The sequence below is a fragment of the Cavia porcellus genome, unplaced genomic scaffold (genome assembly GCF_034190915.1).
Source record: "Cavia porcellus strain 051 isolate PalLab524CR breed Dunkin Hartley unplaced genomic scaffold, mCavPor4.1 scaffold_23, whole genome shotgun sequence".
Classification (NCBI taxonomy): domain Eukaryota; kingdom Metazoa; phylum Chordata; class Mammalia; order Rodentia; family Caviidae; genus Cavia; species Cavia porcellus.
Window position 1 is genome coordinate 11,926,074 of NW_026947506.1, and position 17,700 is coordinate 11,943,773.

The following is a 17,700-nucleotide window of genomic DNA, read 5'->3' on the forward strand; positions in this document are numbered from 1 at the left end:
TTTTCCAAGGATAATTGAGACTTGGGCAAGCTATCTTCAGTGGATTAGGGGTATTTAATGCGATGCTCACTTGTGTTTTCATGACACCACAGTTTATAATAACAGAATTCCATTGGAACCTAAGCAGATTTTGTATTCAACAACACTGCATTAAACACTTTACAAATTTAATCAATGTTAAAATGGAAGTGTCAACCATAGGCCACAGGAAACCAACTGGCACTCATGGCCCAGTGTATGTATTTAAAGATAATCATCACACACCACATACATCAGCCACAAGTTTTTATAAACGAAGAGATATGATATTGTATAAACTCACAATTCAGTAAAACAGAACACAATCTGAATCTTAATTTAGCAAATTTACTTCTTATTGTGTTGACAGCTCAAAATTTAGGTTTCCCTTCATGCCATTACTTCAGTGTCTGAGGAAAAAGCAGTAATAATTACAAAATATATAGTTCATTCACAGCATGAAGGAATAAGATAAAGGCATTTGCATGATATATCCAATAACAATCTTTTCCCCCCAAACAACTCCACATTTACGGAAAATTCATTTCAAAGTGGTTACCCATAAATCATGCCAAATTTTATAATTTCTGGAGACATTAACATATTTTGTGATGTGCTATTGGAAACATGTTATGGTGCTGCCAGAATGGGGCAACCAGAAATTCACAGTACTATGGTTTACTATTGGTACATGTGGGGAAACCCTACTAGCAAAGTAAAGATGCAATATAAACATGACAGGTCAAATTGTGATGATTAGAAAAACAAAGGTTTACATAAATGACAAATATTGGTACCCCTGAGAAAGAAAATCAGGCAACATAATGAACATGGTGTGATATCCAGTGATGTTAGCAGATCAGCAGGTTTTGTATCTCTTCACAACGTAGAAAACATAACATTCATTAATGTACAAGTTATGTGAAAAGAACACATCTTTGTCAAAAACACATGCTCCAAGCCTCTATAAATGTATATCTTAATGCCAAATATTGCATCAACTTCAGAAACATGAATTATGACACAGAAAATGAAGCATGTGTATCAAAAGACTAAAGCAGATGCTGTGTTAACATTACAATTCACTAAAAATTAAGAGACTAGACTAATATCACTCTGAAGAGTGAATAATAGTATTGCTAGAGTTTATATCATAATGCTACAGAATTAGCATTGGGTTTCTTAGTGTCTCTTCTTCTTCAGAATATCTGTTCATTACCTCATGTATTATATAATTTGTTCCTATAAATATGTTAGAAAGTCTTCTCCTGTGTCAATCTCTATGTAAATATCTATCCTTTATGTATTATGGGGATAAACAAATCAAAACAAGACAACGAAACAAATTCCGAGAAAACCATGATATGAAAAAGACAGATAGGTGATGTGCAGTACTTACTATGCTTTCTCTTATTATTTTCAACAGAATTGTCTGCATCATCAGGCATTTTATAGTTAAGCATAACATTACATAGCCATTTTTATAAAAACACAACATTGAAACATTATAGGACGTGAAAGCAGTTAATAATCAAACCTGGAATGGATACCTATTATTTATTTATTTTTTTGGTACTGGGGATCAACCTCACGATCTCACACTTGTCAGGCAGGTTCTTAAGCCACTGATCTAAATCCCCAGCCCCCCAATGGATATCTTTTACATCTTGTCATCTTCAGAGTTGTTGCCTCTACTCTTAGACTTGATACCAGCAAGCATGTGGATGCGAATAAAATCAGTCAAGGCCAAATAGCATTCAAACAAACCAGCTTCAAATAAGATTTCATAGTAAGACAATGTAAGTAATATAGTCTTTTGTTTTAAGTTAATAGGAAATTAAGAATAGTTGCCATGGTATAACCTGCTATTTTTGGGTTATCAGTCTATGCTCTCAAATCTAATATGAGTAGACAGACTGGAACAAAATGTTATCAAACTAAACAGAGCAACAAGGCAACTGTAGATTTTAAATCCTGATACACTTTTAACAATGTCCTCTGCCTTCTTTTTTTAGGCAATTCCTCACCTTTCTCCTTCTCAGGATACTATTATTCACTGTTCAGAGTGATATTTGTCTGGTCTCTTATGTTCAATTTCAGCATATGTAAAGATAAAGACAGCTACCACAATTAGAATGAGAGACATTATTGTAGTCATTATTGACTTCCCCAAAATCAGGTTTTGAAGACATAAAAAGCCTTCATCATCCTGTAATTATTTGATTAGTTCTATAATGTTCAGTATATATTCAATGCACGAGAAGATGAGAACAACTATTTGGAAGGATAGGCAGTGAACATCTCCAGTGGACTTGCTTTGAAATGTGTGTTTCCTTATCTTGTTTTCTTATGAACTGTTCTGTTCTGTTTTGTCATATTTAATCTTACCCTCTTTAAGATAAAAAATAAGTGTGTAGGACAGATAAGCATATTATTAACTTTTTATTGGATCATTTAGGTGAACTGTTCACAGTGTCATTATTTGAATGTCACTTTGTGCGCTTTAATTTTGTAACTTGAACAACTACTACGATAACAATATGTAACTTATGAACTAGTGATTTCTTATTATTTTTCTGAAATTTTGCATTATTTCTACAAATTTTAGTTTTTTTCTCTTTAAATAAACATTACAATTCACCAAAAAATATAAAAATAAATTTTTAAAGACAAAACATTGAGTACATAGACACTATCCATACTTCAAAGTGAAAAGCACATTTCCATTTACCATGTTTAATTACAGGATTGCATGTTGAAGAACAAAGACACTATTAAAAATCTAGAGAGGTACAAGTGATTAACTGAAAACCATAAAACATGTGCATTTGAGGAAATCTCCACCTCAGATTTGTCATTTCTGGAAAATTTGTGAAGAAATATAGACATCAAATTTCTGTACTGATGATTTCTTCAGGTCTCCTTGGAATTTTAAAGTAGACTTAGGTCTAAACAGTCTGACCAGTAGGGCTTTTTCTGTGTTTTTAACAACAAATATGGAATGCCATATTTCTCACATTGCAAAACCACATAGGATGTCTGCCCAGTGAGCTCTTTCAGATATGTAACAATCATCATGTGTGCTGAGAATAATCCCGTAACACATAGGTTTTATTGAAAGTGTGAGTTTCTTCATGTATTTCACTTTCACTCTGGCTGCTGAAAGTTTCTATATTGCTTACATAGCCAATGGTTCTTCCCAGTGGGAGTTCATTCATGTGTTTTGCAATGAATGTACGCAGTAAATGCTTTGCCACATTGTTATATACATAGGGTTTCTCACCAGTGTGAAGTCATTAATGTATTTTACAATATCCATGTGTGGTGAAAGCTTTCCCACATCCTTCACATACATTAGGGTTTCTTAACAGTGTGAATTATTTCATGTATTGGACAATGAGCATTTCTGCTGAAACCTTTCCCACATTCCTTACATATATAAGTTTTCTGCTCAGTGTGAAGGTTTTCATGCATTATGCAAAATGTACATGTGCTGAAATGATTCTCATGATGCTTATATATACTGGTTTTATCTTGAGTGTGAACTTTCATGTTTCTTACAATTTCCATGTTGGGTAAAACCTTTCCCACACTGCATACATACATAGGGTTTCTCTCCAGTGTGAATTATTTCATGTCGCTTACAATCTCCATGTGTGTTAAAAGCTTTTTCACATTGTTTGCATACATAGGGTTTCTCTCCAGTGTGAATTCTTTCATGTTGCTTGAAATGAGCATGTTGGCTAAAAGCTTTCCCACATTGCTTACATATATAGGGTTTCTCTCCAGTGTGAATTCTTTCATGTTGCTTACAATATCCATATCTGTTAAAAGCTTTCCCACATTGCTTACATACATAGCGTTTCTCTCCAGTGTGAATTATTTCATGTTGCTTGCAAAGAGAATGTTGGCTAAAAGCTTTCCCACATTGCTTACATACATATGGTTTTTCTCCATTGTGAATTCTTTCATGATTCTTACAATTTAGTGACTGGGTGAAACATTTTCCACAGTGCTTACATACATAGGGTTTCACTCCAGTGTGAATTCTTTCATGTTTTTTACAATCTGCACGTGTGGTAAAAGATTTTCCACAGTCCTTACATACATAGGGTTTCTCTCCAGTGTGAATTCTTTCATGTCGATTAGAACCTCCACGAGTGGCAAAAGCTTTCCCACATTGCTTACACACATAGGGTTTCTCTCTAGTGTGAATTCTTTCATGATTCTTACAGTTTACACTTTGGGTGAAACCTTTTCCACAGTGCTTACATACATAGGGTTTCTCTCCAGTGTGAATTCTTTCATGTTTTTTACAATCTCCACTTTTCCTAAAGGATTTCCCACAGGCCTTACATACATAGGGTTTCTCTCCAGTGTGAATTCTTTCATGTTGCTTACACTGTCCAGATGTGGTAAAAGCTTTCTCACATTCCTTACATACATAGGGTTTCCCTCCAGTGTGAATTCTTTCATGTTTCTTACAATTTCCTCGTTGGGTGAAACCTTTTCCACATTGCTTACATACATAGGGTTTCTCTCCAGTGTGAAGATTTTTATGTATTTGACAATGAATGTTATTGCTAAAAGCTTTCCCACATTTCTTACATATATACAATTTCTTCCCAGTGTGAATCTTTTCATGGATTACACAATAAGTACCTGTACTGAATGCTTTCTCATAGTGCTTACATAAATAATGTTTTTCTCCAGAGTGAAGACTTTCATATACTGGACAATATGTATGAGTTGTAAAAGCTTTCCCACATTGCTTACATGTGTAGGGTTGCTCTTCTCTGTGAATTCTTTCATGTTTCTTACAAATTCCAAGTGTGATAAAACCTTTCCCGCATTGGTTAAATAAATTGTGTTGCCCTCCATTGCAATATTTTTCATGGATCTGAACATCGTGTTGTGTTTCTGTTTCTTTCACACCCACATTACCTTCTGAAGTAAAAAGAAATTCTTTACACTGATTCCAAGATGTTTGTCCATAGAATTTTCCTAGCTTGTCATTTCTGTAAGGAAAAAAATCACATTTAGGATTGATAACCCTACTACTAACTTTTTGTTGGAGAGTTAAACAAAACTGTTTGTAATCTCGCCGTTCGAATCCCCACTTCATATGTTTCACTTTTGTATCTTGATTATCTCTTTCTATGAGCACTATATGTAATCATCAACTTGTGATTACTCACTGTTTATTTTCACTTTGAAAGTAGTATTATTTCAACTGATTTTGTTTTCTTTCATCTTCCTTTAAATAAAATTTAGAAAAACAAAAAAATCACAGTGAATTGGGTCTGTGTTAATGACTACATTGATGTCAAGTTCTGTTTTTAATGCCTGCTAGGAAATTCTGACAATCAAGCAACAGAATGCCTTGTAAGATATCTTGAAAACAACCATTCCAAAAAGACTGGTACACATTTGGGAATCTTAAAAGTTGGTACCTTTTGAAATGCAGAATATTTAGCTTCACTTTGGGCATGGGTACATATGTGTATGACATGCAGATCATTCTGATATGTTTCCCCATCACATTCTCCCTTCTGTCCTTAATCTGCCATTCCCTTCTCCTAATTGTGAAACTTACCTTTGTTTATCAACTCTCTGTTTTTTCATTGTATGATTTATATTTTGGTTTCACATCTAAAATAAACCCTCTGACCTTTTAGGTTTTATAGCTGAGCTATTTCAATGAATTGATGGGATAAAGGCCCACCTAATTCTTGTGGCAAATGACAGTATGTTATTTATTTTTTTGACATTATATAACACATTTTTTTTCTTTTCCATGCTGGGAATCAACAACAGGTATTGGCACAAAATCTTTAGCTTTTTTATTTTAAGAGATATGCACTCATCATTAAGCTTTGAAGTTTGAACTTGAATTTGGCATTCTGCAAAATCTGATTCCTAGGGTGCTGGGTTTATAAGAATGCAGAATCACACAGAGTCTATTAAAATTTTACTTCACAAATCCAGTGATAGATAGCTAAGCAGTTTCAAGCCCTGATCTATTATAACATGATCTGCTTTGTATATGAGAAATTATCTATCTGCATTTAATGTGGATTTTGAGTTTTTAAAAATATATCAAGGAGAAGTATGAGGGAATCACCGTCTAGAGACAACTGCATACTGATATTTAGAATGAGTGCACTTACGATTTCACAAGCCTACTAAGAATTATAATCAGAACAGCTGATTCTCTAGAGCATGGCTTGGAAACCCGAGCACTCAGTTTTATTTCATATTCTACTGCAACCTTAGCAATTTTTAGATAATGAATGAGTTTCATTAACATGTATGTATAGGTATGTATACTGAAGGCAGGATGTCATCATAACTCAAAGTGTATCCCTTTCATACACATCTATATGCAATGTCATCATTTTCCCTCATTATACATGCCCAGCTTATACATCTTTCAAGAATATTACTGACATTAAATTGAATGGTGCCTCATTTCTTTGGCAGTAATTTTTCTGCTGACTCACTAATTACTCAGAAGAATCCTTCTCCTTGTGAGTGTGAATTACCTTAAGTATCTCCAGTAAATTTTGTATTCTTTTTCAGCTTGCTGTTTATCCCCAAGTCCTCCTGAATTATAGAAATAGAAATACCAGGCTCATTAGAGTAATATATACAAATTAATAGATTTTGATTAGATTTATAATATAATATGACCAGGTCTGAGCTATTTTTCAATCTTTCACATTCCTATTAATGAAACAGCACTGATGAGAAACAAACAATATTCTGATAGCATGAGTGACAATAAGAAGTCATCCTTACCTATTTCAGCCACGTTCCTAAAGGTTTCCCCCATCACATCTCTGTAGAGGTTCTTTTGGGATGGACTCAGCAAAGTCCACTCCTCATTGCTGAAATTCACAGCCACATCCTCAAAGGTCACCGCCTCCTAAAGGATCATACATATATTTCTCAAAGAAGGTTGAGACCCCAGGTCTGGGATATCATGAAATCTCTCACACAAATCTGAATGAAAAGCAAAGTGTGGTGGTGCATAGCTATAATCCCAGCACTCAAAAGGCTGAGACAGGCGGGTTTCTGTGAGGTCAGGGTAATTCTAGCCTCCATAGGGCATTCAAATCTGGCTGATATACAGACAGAAAACTTGTCTCAATAAAACAAAACTAAACTAAATGAACAAAACCAAACAAAACAGCTGAATGGAGACTGATTTCTTCAAATCTTAAATCCATGTCTTGGTCATTAATTTTATGTATATACACATTTTTGGATACAGCAAATTTGATGCTGTATTGCAACTCACTGCTAATGTAACAGCCAAACTGGAGCACTGATTCTTGTGTTGAATGATGGCAAGAGTCCCTGTGTACTGTTTCTAAAGCAGTGCTCACAGTGAGAAGCCTGCAGGACCTGCATCCATAAAGCACAAAGGCAGATAGATATATCATCAATCCCTTTGATAGACTACAGATGATGTCTCTTCAAATCTCATTTAGGCCACTGAGTCCTTTGTTCTCAATATACTTAAGCAGCATTTTGAAATATGAATGTGGTTTCATAGAACAAAACATAAATAACATCAAATATGGTACATAAATAATAACTGTAATGTTGGTGGAAAACAGATTTATTTTTAAAAAAATGTATATAAAATGAAACCAGGCCCAAGCTGCAAATTATAGTTCAGTGTCACCAAGAGATCACTTTCCATTCAGATATAAGAAATATATCTTGGGAGGCTGGTGCAGGACTACTTCCTTGTATTTGGGGCCATCCTAAGTTACAGAGCTGTTTAAAATAGAGAAACCCTGACTGAGACAAACCACAGAGAAAGTCAAACTTGAAAAGGACTGCAAGAGACATCTTTTGTTTGTTTTAAAAAATTGTACCCATACTATATAGAAAAATTCCAACAATATTAAACACTTTCTGAGGAACAATGTTGATATCTTCCATACTATACACAAAACATTTTCACATTTGGGCATTAAGCTCAGCGGCATGAATGCCTGCGTGGCAAGCATAGGTCATGAGTTCGACCTCTAGTACAAAAAAATTTTCAAATTTTACCTTCATGATACTGGGGCATAATTAGAGATAATCAAAATTACATCTCAAGTATGGAACATTAAATTTGGGGGTTGACCGGGATGTGGAATACTGACTGTTACCAAAGCTGGTGTTATTCACCTCAAGGAAGCAATCAGAACCCAATTTTAACTTCATACCTACTGTAAGAACTACCTGACTTTCAGTGAAGAACCTCTGATTTACAAATGCTGCTATTGGCACCCTGCATCATGCCAATCACTTCCACATCCTTTCCACACTCCTCTGATCCATCCTAAGCACCAAACCCTTCATGCCTAACTATTGATATCCCAGCACAATTTCTATTTAGGTCTTTTCCTTTACACCACTTAGTAAAGTCCACTGCAGAACATTTCCTTATTTAAACTGTCTATGATAAACCAAGCTATTAAATTAGCTCTTAATTCTGAGAAGTCAGCTCTATTTCTTTCCATTCTGCAGGATGTCACATGTATATTTCCATGTAAAGGCCTAAATTTAGGCATTTTCCAATGAGGATTTAACAGGTAGCCCTTACAGGAATTTGTCCTTAGCAAATGTTTACCCTGTTCTTGCTAACACTTTCATACTTGCTTCATTTTTCTCAGAATTCAAAACTCTATGGATGTTCTCACAAACATAGTCTGTGAGCAGGGGTGCCACCTAAATAATTAAATATGTTCAGAAATTATTTTGCATTGTTCTGTATAATTACAGGAGTTCACCAGGTGTTTGGGAAGCCTTTCTCCATTGAGGCACATCACTACACATCTCTGAATTCTCAGGACCTTTGCCAAAACCTGTCATGAGGATGGAAATATGAGCACATACTACAAATCTAGGTGATCACTATAAATACAAAAAAGCCCAAGTTTAAAGAGAGCTGTTGTGGCTATGAGGCCCTGCATTACAGACATTCATAAACTTAGACATACCCAATCTGCCACTGTGAGGAATGAGAGCAGAGACCTAGCTCATTAGTGCTCTACCAGCTATAAAAAGCATCAGAGTAAGTGTCTACCCAATCTCCTTCCATGCCTAAGATGGTGGAGTTACCAGGGCAGCAGTGAATTTCAAAGATGATACTCAAAGGTGATACTGCTGCTGTCATAGTGAAGCCAGGGTTCTGAGGGAATCAAAATCACCCTTGCCAACAGCAAGAGGCAAAAGGGACAGTGCATGACCCACGGCCAATGTTGGAGGACCTCAGGAGATGAAGCTAATTAAATACCCGAGGCTCCAGACACTGGAACTCCTCCTAAACATCTGTAACTGGTTTTACCCAATCCACCCTATTTCTGGGCTGCCATCCACAACCTCACCATTCCATGGCTCCAGTGTCTCTCAGATTCTTTGCTAATCAGGCCACAGGACTTTGAAACCACTAAATGAGATCCAGTAAGTGTTTTGCTACCAGTATTGTACTCAGAACGGGTAAATCATGCTGAGACACTGGAAGAGACAGAAGTCACAGGCAGCAATGGCCTGCCTGATCGGACAGTTCATATAGCCCGCCTCTTCCTCACTGATTGACTCCTGCACTATTGCACTCCTTCTGAGGCAAGAATAAAGAAGCAAAGGAACCCCTCCCTGCAAGAGAGGATCCCAAATGATAGACTGCAGTGCAGAGACTTATGGAGCTGCCATTCTTTTACAACAGTGAACCCAGGTCAACAGAGGAGTGTTTGTACTGAAGAGCTTCACCTCAGACTTGTTAATAGAACTAATTCTTGTGTACCTATGAATCTAATTTACCTCCTCAGTAACCTCAGTAAGCTAACTCACCTTAAACCCATCTCACACCATGATTTTATTCTATAAAGTCCCTAGAAAAGACAGAGTCCTTTACAACAGGCTCAGAACCCTTCCTGTTTCTCTCAGACAGAAGCTTTTTGAAAGGATTTTTGGTGTAGTAAAGAAGAGAATATGAAGTCAAAATAGCCTTTATTGTAAGACCATGGAGAGAAGCCCACGACCACTGGGGGTCTGGCTTTTTCTGGTGGAAATGTGTGGGGGCATACATTTAGATTTTGACTTGAGTGGTGCTTAAATGTGGCATTGATGATATGCCAGTAGCTGGTTGAGACTCTTTTCTGGCCAAGGTAAGCTGCATAGGGGAGGGGATAGTGACCTCCAGGTAAAAGTTCCCTGGTTCCAATTTCCACTGCAAAAGTATCTTATTTAGGGCAAAATACTTTAACTTTCTTTCTCTGAATAAATATATTCTGCTCTTATACTGTTGCTCCTAAAATTCAATCTTCCTTTTTACAAAACACAAACTCATATCAGACATAGAAGGTCAGGAGTTTCATTCCACTATATCACTGTGTGGTTGCCTGTATTTCTAACTAAACTCATCTGCCTGTAATATTAAGAACTGTTTATCAATTTCACTTGGCATAATTGTAGCACAATAATATGTTCTTAATGGATATAGGGAAATATGCCATTAAATTGAAAAAATGGTTATCACAGTTTTCTACCTAGCTTCAGCCAACATTTTCACCTTCAAGTTATTTGGGAAAAGAAAAAGTAAAAACTTAGAAAACAGCAACCATATAGGGGAGAGTATATCATTCACTGTAATAGCCATGTTATCTGTAGGTGTTTCATAGACCACAAAAGAAACATTGAGCCCTATAATTAACAAGTATCAATTTCAATAATTGTGCCCATAGCACTGCAACGTTGACAGCTGTCGATTTTTTTCTATGAGGGATTGAAGTCATGACCTGGTGCTTGACAGACAGCTCCTTATTCCATGGAGCTCAATCCCCAGCCCCAACAAATTTAGATAATAAATATGACAATTACTAATGCTTAATTTTCCATTGACATAGTTATAAATCTTGTCAACCTACATTTTCACAAATGAAACTACTTTCTTTCCTTGCAGTTGAAATTACTTTTATTTTTTGCCTGGCTACCTAGCACTTGCCAGGCTGGTGATTCTGCCTGCTGAACTACATCCCTGTCCTTTATTAAAGAATATTTTTAAATGTATAAGTATCACTTTATCCATTGAAACAGTATTTTGATTTTAGCAAAGAGGTCAATGTAGAAAGAAATAGATATACAATCAGAGGGGAACTGCAACCTGAAAGAGTAAATGCAAAAACTAAGTACAACAATCACCACTAGAGGCACAGCTGAAGAAAGCCAGACGTGAAGAAGATGAAGTGACCATGTCTACATGCCTCCTGAAGAGAAAAATGATAGCTTGAAATGTACTACAGTTACCACCACCTCCTCCAGGAAGTACAGATAGGCATCAGTTACCATACTCAATGACCAGAACAACTGGACTATTGTTCCCACAAAATGCCTTGGCTTTTTCCACATACCTTTTTTGGCTGACTTGTTCCCCTGCTGAATAATATTAGTTAAGCATCTATAACCTTATAGGTTGATTGTAGTTTGATACCCACACTGTACCCACATTGGGACTTTGCTGTATAAATGACCCCTGAAAATAGGTCTGTGGCCAAAACACTGAAGACCACTCCTGAAAATTCAGGGCTATTCGTCTCTCTTTTTTCTAAGAAAATTTTTGACCTTTTTTTGGTTTGTGACTTCATTCCTCAATGTCGTGAGGCAACGAACAACAGCAAACAGGGCAGGATTATATTTCTCCTATTTCAAATTGAATATGAAATGTCTGCTAAAGGCCAAGTTTCAAAGCCTGGATTTCAAGCTGCTTGTTTGCCATGAGATTAACATTTCCATGAGCTTTTAGAAGTCCTCAGTCTAGTGAATTGTAGATGTCTTGGAGGAAGGAGGTCACTGTTGTGCTTTAGCACAAGAGGTGCCATTCCTAAGTCTGTTTTTGTCACTGCCTCCTGGATGCCACTACAAGGCCTTGTTTCCTCGGCAGCATCATTCAATAATTCCCATTTTAGATAAGTCAACTTTCACTCAGCTCTATGATTGTTTTTTTTTAAAATAGTCTTTCTCTCTCATTGGTTGTTTATTTTTTTCATTTTAGGTTTTTGATTTAAAGACATAGTTTCACTTTGGTGTTCTGGCCAGCCTTGCACTCACTGTGTACGTTAGGCTGTCCTTGAGTATATGGCTATTTTCCTGTTTCAGCCTCTTCATTGATGGGGAAAAGAGGTGGGCATTATAACCCATGGTGTTTTGTCTTTTTTCTCCTCTCCTTTTCACTATTATTCTTTCATTTCAGTGGCACTGGCATTTTATCCTGGTGTTTGCTTGTGTCAGTAAAGGTTTCTGCAGCTTGAGTTGAGTTTGTGAACAACAATATAGGAATCCAAGCAACCCAATTGAGAAATGTGGAATTTCATTAGCTGGCCTCAGGACCACATGTATACAGAACCCCAACCCCCATTTCAGGATCTAAATGAGAGGCTCTGAACTGGAAAGTTACAGATGTTTTATAAGATACAATCACAAAAAGATCCTGTTGGAAATCATGTAGCTAGTGTCTTATAATAACTTTTGGATGACAACTGTATTCTGCTCCTTTTGTTGAGCAGGTTAATTTTTTCTTTGGGTACAGCTCATTTTGCTTTTCTTGTGGTACTTCAACCCAGAGTGATTTTTCCATTTTTCTGGGTGAAATACAGGGCATGAGTTAAATGCAAAGCTGAAGATGGAATCTGTTATGCCAAGCTACAGTACAGTTAAGTTACAGTGCCAAGCCTCAATATTTTGTAGGGTTAAAAAACACATATCTATAACCCCCGCACTCAAGAGGCTGAGACAGGAGGGATGCTGTGAAGTCAGGGCAATTGTAGGCTCCATAAGGGGTTCAAAACCAGCTGATATACATAAAAAAAAGGCTGTCTCAATAAAACTAACCTAAACTAATTCAAAACAGATGAATGGAGACAGAATTCTTCAAATTTTAATTCCATGTCTTGGTCATTAATTTTGTGAATATACACATTTTTGGAGACAGCAATTTTGATGCTATATTGCAACTCACTGCTAATGTAACAGACAAACAGGAGCACTGATTCTTGTACTGAGTCACTGCAAGAGTCTATGTGCACTGTGTCTAAAGCAGCACTTATAGTAGGAGTCTACAGGACCAGCATCCACAAAGCACACGGGCAGACAAATATCTCATCAATCACTTTGATAGACTACATATGATATCTCTTAAAATCTCATTTAGGCCACTGAGTCCTTTGTTCTTCAATATTAGGCAGCATTTTGATGTTTGAATTTGGTCTCAGGGAACAAAACATAAATAACATCAAATTGATACATAAATAATGACTCAAATATTACTGAAAAACATTTTATGTAAAAATGTATAAACAATGAAACCAGGTCCAATCAGCAAATTATAGCTCAGGGTCACAAAGTGATCACTTTCCATTCAGATATAAGAAATATATCTTGGGAGGCTGTTGCAGGAGAACTGCCTCGAGTTTGGGGCTAGCTTAAGTTACAGAGCTGTCTGAAATACTGAAACCCTGACTGAGACACCCCTCAGACAAAGTGAAACTTGAAAAGTCACTGCATAAGACACCTTTGGTTTGTTTTACAATTTATAGGCATACAATACAGAAAAACTGCAACAATATTCAACACTTACTAAGGAACAATGTTACTGTCTTCCATACTACACAGAAAACACGTTCAGTGCTCTGTATTTAGCTCAGCAGCATGAATGCCTGCCTGGCAAGCATGAGGCCTTGGAGGACCTCAGGGTCTGAAGCTAAGCAAGCAGGCTCTAGACAGCACAGCTCCTTCTCACCACTTCTAACTGGTCTCAACCTGCTTCCACCCCATTTCACTGCTGCCATCCCATAACGTCACCATTTCAGAGCTCGGAGGTCTCCCAGGTTCTTTCTAAGCAGTACACAGCAAATTAAAGCCACGAATCGCAGTCTAGCAAGAATCTAGATCTCCGCGTTTTGCTCGGGACACGCAACAGATACCATGACACCGGAAGAGACCGCCTACCTAGGCCCGCCTGATTGGACAGTTCATACAGCCCGCCTCTTCAGCACTGATTGGCTCTTGCTCTCCTGCCCGCCTTCCCCACCAAGAATAATTACAGGAAAAAAAAACCCCAGCCTGTAACTGTGGATCCCTATTGAAAGATTGTGGAACTTCTAAATCTGGCTGTCTTCTGCAGTGTTGATGTCAGCTCCTCCGATGGGTATTTGCACTAAAGGACTTTACCTCAGCCCTTGTTTTTTCCCCCCAAAAGGATTTTATTTCAAAGATAAAAAGTAAAAAATGTGGATAAGGTTTTTAGCTCAGCAGCATAAGCCCCTGACTGGGAAGCTAGAGGTCATGCATTGGATCCAAGATCTGGCTACCGCAAACTGTGCTGCTATAAACATGGGTGCACATACATCACTGTGATATGATGTTTTTAAATCTTTGGGGCAGATATCCAGAAGGGGCAGTGCTGATTTGGTGGGACCTGTAGACCTAGTTTGTGTGGAATCTCCACACTGATTTCCACAGTGGTTGCATTACCACCAGCAATGGAGAAGTGATCCTCCCCACCCCCTCCACGCTTCCAGCATTCCTTATTGATTCATTTCTTGTCAGTAGGCATGTTTTCTGAGGCAAGGTGAAATCTCAGTGTTGTTTTACTTGCATCTGTGGAATGACCAGTGAAGTAGAACATTTTGTCACATTTTAATTGGTTGTTTCCTTTTCTTCATCTGAGAACTGTGTATTTCTTCTCAGATGCACATTTTTGGATTGGGTCTTTAAATCTGGGAAGACTGAATTTTTTGAGTTTTCCTATGCTCTCAATAGTAATCCTTTGTCTGAGGAACAGCTGACAAACATTTTCTCCCCCTTGTGGTTTGTCTCTTCACTCTGCCAGTGGTTTCTCTTGCTGTTAAAAAGCTTTTCAGTAGGGTGACATCTCAGTTGATTCTGGGTGATTGTTCCTGTTTAATCCATGTTATCTTCATATAGTTTTTACTTTCATTAATGTCTTCTAGAGTTTTACTTACTCTATCTACCAGCAGACTTAATATTTCTGTTGTAATATACGATCTTTGATCTATTCTGATCTTAGCTTAATACACGTTGAAAGATATGGGTCCAATTTTAATGTTCAGCATGTGTAGAGCCAGTTTTTCCAGCACCATTTATTAAACAGGCTGTCTTTCCTCCAGTGAATGTGTTTGGCATGTTTGTCAAAGATAAGATGGTTTAGTGTGTCTGGGGCTGTTTCTCCATCTTCTAATCTATTCTTTGATCTTTTGTCTGGTTTTGTTTTGTTTTGTTTATTGTCAGTACCACAGCTTTTTAAAAAAATCACAGTAGCTTTATAGTATAATTCCAAGTCTGGGATTGTGATGAACCCTGTCTTTTCTTTGTTGCCTATGAGCACATTTGCTATTCTAGGTCTCTTCTGGTTCCAGATGAATTTTAGGATTTATTTTGTGTAATTCTGTGAGATATGCTATTGGGGTTTTGACTGGGATTGCACTGAATCTGTACCATAGTTTTGGAAGTATGGCCATTTTCACTATATTGAATTTTCCTAGGCAAGTGTACGAGATATCTCTCCATTTTATAATGTCTTCTTCAATCTCCTTTTTGAGAGTACTGGAGTTTTCATTGTAGAGGTTGTTTACATCATTTGTTAGATTGATTCCTAAATATTTCATTTTTTGGCTGTCAGTATAAAAGGTATTGTTTCCTTGATTTCTCTTTCCAGGAGTTTGCTATTTGTGTATAAGAAGACCATTGATTTTTGAGTGTTGACCTTGTAAAAAGCTATGTTATTGAATTTGCTAATTAAACTAGAAATCTTTGGTTGGAATATTTAGGGTCTTCTAAGTAGAGTGTTCTGTCTTCTGCAAATAATGATAGTTTAACATTTTCCTTTCATATCTTTATTTCTTTTATTTCTTTCTCTTGTCTAATGGCTCCAGCTAGTTTCCAGGACTATATTAAATAAGGGTGGAGACAGTGGATATCTTTGTTTTATTCCTGATTTTAGAGTGAAAGCTTTCAGTTTTTGTCCACTTAGTATGAGTTTGACTGTTGGTTTGTCATAAAAGGCTTTTGTCAGATTGAGATAAAGATCATCTCTCCCAATTTTTGTATGGTTTTTATTATGAATAGGTGCTGGACATTGTCAAAATCTTTTTTCTGCATCTATTGAAGTGATCAAATGATTTTTGCCTCTGGATTTGTCAGTACGGTGTTTTATATGTATGGATTTATGTATGTTGAACCACCTCTGCATCCCAGGGAAGAATTCCACTTAATCATGGAGTACAATCTTCTTGATGATATTCTGCAGTCTATTTGCCAGTATCTTATTGAGCATTTTTGCTTCAATGTTCATTAGGCAGATTGGCACATAATTCTGTTTCTTATTTGGGTTCTTCTTTGGTTTTGGTATCAGGGTAATACTTGCTTCCAGGAATGAATTTGGAAGTACCACTTCCCATTCAATTTCATTAAAATGTTTGAGAAGTAGTGGTGTTAGGTTTTCTACAAATGTCATGTTTAACCTCGCCATTTCATGGCTACATTTGATTTCTTTCAGTGACTTAGTGCAGCCTTTCCATAATTGGCTGCAAATGTTTTCAGGATTCAGGTTCAATCCTCCAGGGATGAATAATTCCCCTGATGTTAGAAAATATTCTGTGCCCAGGCCAAGGTGCCACACAACAGGATAGAGTGGGAAGGTTGTTTGAGACACAGCAGACTTCATTTTCAACTATTGTCTGTATTAATTTTCCACCTAGAAACCCAGTATGTGAACACAAAATGAGCTGTTACTGTGTAAAGTGAAAACATTATATTTAAATGATAGTAATAGTCTGCAAGAGAGTAAACATGAAAGAAATGCAAACATCAATTCTCCAGGACAAGCTTGCTACTCATTCAGACTCATAAAAATCCTGAATTCTAAAAGCGATCATATTGCCAAGCATGGGGGGCACAATTATTGCTGAAATGGAATGAAATTCCTAATCCAATTAAACGTTTACTTCTGATGCAGCAGGGACACTTAAGAACTTCAAACTCTAAGTTCCTCTTTCCCTATAGTTTCCTTGTTACAAATTGTCACTCTGGTCTTCAGGATTTTAATATCCCTAGAGGCCATATATTCCCTAAAGCCATGTGATCCATTTGTTAACAACTTGTTTGGCATCAGAGAAGTGTAGGAGATTAGTATAATCACTTCTATGTGTATATATTGCAGCCATGTGAATTGGAACCCATGAACCAAATCTAGTCCCTGGATCCTTCCTCTCAGGCTCTCTCACTCTTCTCTGGCTCCTTGCCCTCATAAAAAAGTTACCTTTTTCTTTTCACTTCTATTTTCCAAGATATTTCTATATTGAAATCAGTCAAAACCAAACCTCCCTCATAGAAACAATCACATAAAAGTATATATTTTTATTAAATTCTGTAGGTCAGATATTTTCTTCCTGTATAAAATAAAGAAATAAATATCTAATATAATTCAGCTAGATGTGTGTCTTAAATAATCTTCCAAATGTATCAACTCATTCAACTATTTATGTAATTAGTTTTTAATCTGTGAAACCTTGACAGTTTTTTATCATGTACGTATTTCAGTTTGACTCCAGCAATTTGCAGATGAAAACCACTAATCTCCTATACAACCCATTCTCTGACAAG

The 17,700-nt window shown here is 36.7% G+C and overlaps 1 protein-coding gene across 2 annotated transcripts; it reads right to left on the reverse strand.

Moving 5' to 3' along the window:
* Positions 1–268: 268 nt before the first annotated feature.
* On the reverse strand, positions 269–14,013 carry LOC106026829 (zinc finger protein OZF-like). 2 transcript variants are annotated; one of them, XM_063233798.1, is made up of 4 exons: positions 13,655–14,013; positions 6,820–6,946; positions 6,564–6,624; positions 269–5,036 (listed from the first exon to the last, which is right to left on the reverse strand). In XM_063233798.1, the coding sequence occupies exons 2-4, from the start codon at positions 6,851–6,853 to the stop codon at positions 3,548–3,550; spliced, it is 1,584 nt and encodes a 527-aa protein (XP_063089868.1). In that variant the 5' UTR covers positions 6,854–6,946; positions 13,655–14,013; the 3' UTR covers positions 269–3,547. The 2 variants fall into 2 exon arrangements, with proteins under 2 accessions (XP_063089868.1, XP_063089867.1); XM_063233797.1 differs by having other exon boundaries at positions 13,879–14,010.
* Between the last annotated feature and the right edge of the window lie 3,687 nt (positions 14,014–17,700).